General features: G+C 60.5%; 1 protein-coding gene across 1 annotated transcript in view; it reads right to left on the bottom strand.

Annotated features, from left to right (window-relative positions):
• GTF2IRD1 (GTF2I repeat domain containing 1) overlaps positions 1 to 4,531 on the bottom strand; it is an 88,038-nt gene that overhangs the window by 41,980 nt on the left and 41,527 nt on the right. Inside the window, exons 17-19 of the mRNA XM_008058246.1 lie at positions 2,338 to 2,387; positions 2,072 to 2,128; positions 574 to 657 (exon numbers count right to left, since the gene is read on the bottom strand). Coding sequence (XP_008056437.1) covers positions 574 to 657; positions 2,072 to 2,128; positions 2,338 to 2,387 — 191 coding nt within the window. The remainder of the gene's footprint in view (positions 1 to 573; positions 658 to 2,071; positions 2,129 to 2,337; positions 2,388 to 4,531) is intronic.

Below are 4,531 nucleotides of genomic sequence, written 5' to 3' on the forward strand. Positions count from 1 at the left end.
GTTACTTGGAAGGCTGAGGCGGAAGGATCGCCGGAGCCCAGCAGGTCGAAGGCTGCGGTGACCGGGAGCGGCCACTGCACTCCAGTCTGGGCGACAGAGTGAGACTCCAACTCAAAAAAAAAAAAGAAAAAAAGAAAAAAAAGAAAGTGCATTCACAAGAGGTGAGAGGACTGCCTGAGCCCAACGGTTCGAGACCAGCCTGGGCAACTTGGCAAGACTTCATCTCTACAATAAATAAAAAATGAGCTGGGTGTGGTGGTGTTGCCTGTAGTTCTGGCTACTTGGAAGGCTGAGGCGGAAGGATCGCCGGAGCCCAGCAGGTCGAGGCTGCGGTGGCCGGGAGTGGCCACTGCACTCAAATCTGGGTGACTGAGTGAGACCCCAACTCAAAAAAAAAACAGTGCATTCACTTCATTGGTCTACAAAGTCCACGAGGGCAGGGACCGTGGCTGCTTTATTCACTGCCACATCCCCAGCACCTGGGACCGCGCTCGGCACACAGTAAGTGCTCAAGAAATACGTGCCAATGGACACACGGCCTCTGCACCTGCGGGGCTCCCCGGGGTCCCTCACCGTATTTCTTATTGAACAGATCCTGGACCTGCTCCCTCAGCGTGTTGGCGATGTCAATCCGGGAGAGCCTCGCGTCGTAATTTTCTGCAAAGTGAAAAACCATTATGGATTTGGGCTGGTAAATTAAAAGGCACTTGGTGACGGTTAAGGAATATGATTTTCTAATTACGGGGAACTCCTTCTCTGGCAATTAACAGATCCTTGGAGTGGGCCCCTCAGAGTCCTTCAGAACCAACATCTTGACAGAGATGTATGTTTTTCCGGAAGGACGCACACTGTTGCCACAACAGCAGTGAGTTGGAAATTAAGCGAATTGTTGACATTTGAAAACCACCAAACCAATAAATAAGCCCCGGAGGAGAGACACACCAAGAAGAGCAGTTATTGTGCTCCGGGCCCAGAGCGGGGATTTTGGGGGGGCCATGGGGGGGCGGGAGGCAAGGGGGGGTGAACTCGAGCACTGCTGACCTGGCAGCCCCAGCTGGTCCCCAGGGAGGCAGTAGCCGGCCAGCAGCTCCCAGGGATCCCTCACTCACCCAGAGGGTCTTCACTAAGGACCCTCACGTGCCAGCCTGTGCCATGGGGGACCCAGACTCCCTTGGGCCCCTGACCTCAGGAGATGCCAGCCCGGCAGCGCCTCGGGGAAGAGAAAACTCCGGAAGGGAGGAAGGGAGGGTGGAGTGGGCTCTGAGCACCTGGGCCGGGCTTGTGGTGAGGGTCCCAATTCGCTGAGAGGACGGGTATGAGGAGCTACCAGGTGAGAAGAGAGGCGTGAATTCCCTTCATCATAGATTGTTCCAGAATGGCTGCCCAGGAAGGAATGTGAGAGCCTGGAGGCAGCCGGCAGTCACCCCTGGGACCTGGGTCCTCTCTCCCTGTCTACCTTGCGGCCCTTCCAGCCACGGGTCCTGCTGACCCCGCCCTCTCCTCAGCCCTGACCACGACATAGGGCGCACCTGGCGAGCACTCACCTGGGGACTCGCTCCAGCCACATCCCAGCCCCTCAGAGCTGCCTGGGTGGGCATGGACGGCTGAGACGGCTACACCCCCCACTGATAACAGGGCCGGGTCTGTGCCCTCCTGCTGGGGGCTCCACGGGGTACCACCTGCCTCCCCCCCACACCCTGGCCCCTTCCCACCGCTTGAGTCTCCCGGGTGATGCCCCTGGAGCCTTCATCAGCAACCACCCCTCTGATGCCAAAGCGCTGGGAGCACGGCTGACCGCTGAACCGAGCACAGGCGGTCACCCTCCCCAGGCAGAGGCCAGGGCAGGCCGGCTCGGGGCCCTGTGCCCGTGTCCCCAAACTGCTCCACACCCACTCACGGGCGTCTCCCCTGCCCCAGTCTCGAGCTCAGAGTCGGCAGGGTTCAGCTCGGGCCCCCCAGGCCCTGAGGTGGGGGGCCAGCCCCTCCCCACCCCCAGGCGGGCCCTCGAAACCCAAACCAGGTCAAGGCCCTGGCCCCAGGACAGCAGACCTCACCCTGAGCTCAACCTTACCTTGAAAGCCCTGTCTCTTCAGGCTCTCGTCCACAAGAGGGTCCCCGGAATCCCTCTCTGGGGGCGGGGGGAGAGAAGCCAGGTGAGGAAGGGGCGCCTGGGACCCGAGGTGGCATCACTGGGGCGAACCCCACGGGGCGGGGGAGGGGAGAATGTTGAGGGGAGGCCGGGACCAGGGCGGAGGAAGCGGGAGGAGGGGGTTGCTCAGAGGCCTGGGACCCTCCCGCGCCCACCCGCACGCCGGCCCACAACCCTGCATGGGGTACCTTGACTGTCCACGACGGGCTCTTTGGCTCCCTCGGTGAGCAGCTCGGGCCTGGAAAACACCACCAGCAGGGCCATCACCGAGGTCTCTCCAAGCACCCCCGGGACTGCCTAGCCCTCTGCTCTGGGCCTCAGTCCACAAGTGCGTGCAATGTGCCCTCTGGCTCTGAATCAGCCAGGCTTGGGACCACCCCAGGGCAGCTGACCTGCCAACCCCTGTGTAGGATCTGGTGGGCTGTGCCCAGCTTGGCGGATTCCGCTGGGAGCAGGACTCACTCAGTCCTGGATTGGTCGGGCCGACGCCCTCACTTTTAATTCCGGGACACTATGGGATCACCACTGCCCAGGATCAGAGCAGGCGTCCTCAGGGGCTTCCCGCAAAGCTGGTTTAAAGTATAAAAGCCCTCCAACTCAAAAATAATAATAATAAATAAAATATAGCTGGGCTCAGTGGCTCAGCCTGTAATCCCAGCACTTTGGGAGGCTGAGATGAGTGGATTGCCTGAGCCTGCAGGTTGGAGACCCGCCCGGGCAACTTGGCGAGACCTCATCTCTACAATAAATAAAAAATCAGCCAGGCATGGTAGCGCGCGCCTGTAGTTCCAGCTACTGGGAAACCTGAGGCAGAAGGATCGCCGGAGGTCTGACAGGTCGAGGCTGCGGTGGCCAGGAGTGGCCACTGCACACTCCAGTCTGGGTGACAGAGTGAGACTCCCACTCAAAAAAAAAAAAACAAACAAAAAAACAAAATAAATAAAGTCTAAAAGCCGTCAAGGCGGCTACGGGGCACGACCGCCGAGGTGCTTGGGCGGTCCCGGGGTTTATGCTCACACCTGAGCTGTGCCATGTCTCTCTGGAGTCCGGAGTGCAGGACCGGGCCCCCTTTGCACCAGTGTCTTTGCTGCCACGGACTCCACGATGCCCTTCTCAGACAGGCGCCCCGGGCGGCCCCCCGAGCCAGGCCTCCTCGTCACACAGCACTGACTGGAAACACCCCACGGCCACGCAACCTTGTCCTGCTAGAACAGGCCTGCTGGTGGGCCGAGCTGGGCTCGGTGTCCGGGAACGTCTGCAGGTGAGGCTGTCCCGAAGGGATGAGGTCTCGGTCGCAGGGGTGACCAAGCCGCATGGAGGAGAGGGACCCTGTCCAGAGTGAGGCCAAAGGCCAGAGTCTCGGGACGCCTCCAGGCTAGGCGGCCATGCGTGAGGATTCGGTGCCCACCTGGGCAGGGGACATCTCCTGGACAGGGTGGGCACAGCCCTGCCCCGAACCACAGACTCCAGCCTGGAAGAACCTTCGGACTGTGGCCAGCCCCCTTCTTATGGGGAAACTGAGGTCTAGAAAGGGGAAGTGGCTTCCTGACAGTCGCTTCAGAGAGTCAGATGCTGAGCAGCACTCCCGACTCCAGGCCAAAGTGCTCCCCGTTTAACAAGGTCGCGGGGAGTCACGGCTCACAGCAGGGCCAGCCGCCGAGGTCGCCGGACCGTCGGGAGCCTGCCGCCCCTCCAGTCTGCAGGGCTGACCTGCCTCCCCTCGGGTATCAGCTGGGGACAGCTAGTGTGGCTTGAACCACACTCGCCAGCAAGATAAGCCACGGAAAAGGCCCGTTCCCGCGGGCTTGGCCGGGGGTTGGATTCAGGGCGGCTCAGGCTGAAGGGCTGAACGTGGTAAGCGGCCCCTGTGTGGGACGACCCTCCTGAGTGTGGGAGCTCTGACATTCCACCCCGGCCAGACCCCTCCCCTAAGCCCTGCATCACGTTATCCACCTGCCACCCTCCCCGGGAGACCCCTGAGCCTCTCAGGGCATTCCCTGGGCACACCCCACGCCCAATGGTCAGGAAATTCAGTGATCCTGATCTTCAGAACACTGCCTGACTCTGCCTCTACCACCCTTGTCCCTACTGCCATCAGGTACTGCTGTCTCCTGGGCCACAGTGAAGGTCCCTTGCCAGCCCCTGCTCACCGTCCCCCCCCCCACAGGGCACCCTCCACCCTGTGCTGGAATAACTAAAAAAACACACTCCATCATGTCACACCCTCCTCGGAAACTTCCAGTGAGTTCTTACTAAGTTTAAAACAAAACGCAAGCCTTGGCAATGTAGCAAGATCCCATCTCTAGCAAAAAAAAAAAAAAGCTGGGCATGGTGGTGCATGCCTGTAGTCCTAGCTCCTCGGGAGGCTGAAGTGCAAGGATC

Source organism: Carlito syrichta, unplaced genomic scaffold (genome assembly GCF_000164805.1).
Source record: "Carlito syrichta isolate Samal-C Ts95f unplaced genomic scaffold, Tarsius_syrichta-2.0.1 Scaffold303266, whole genome shotgun sequence".
Taxonomy (NCBI): Eukaryota; Metazoa; Chordata; class Mammalia; order Primates; family Tarsiidae; genus Carlito; species Carlito syrichta.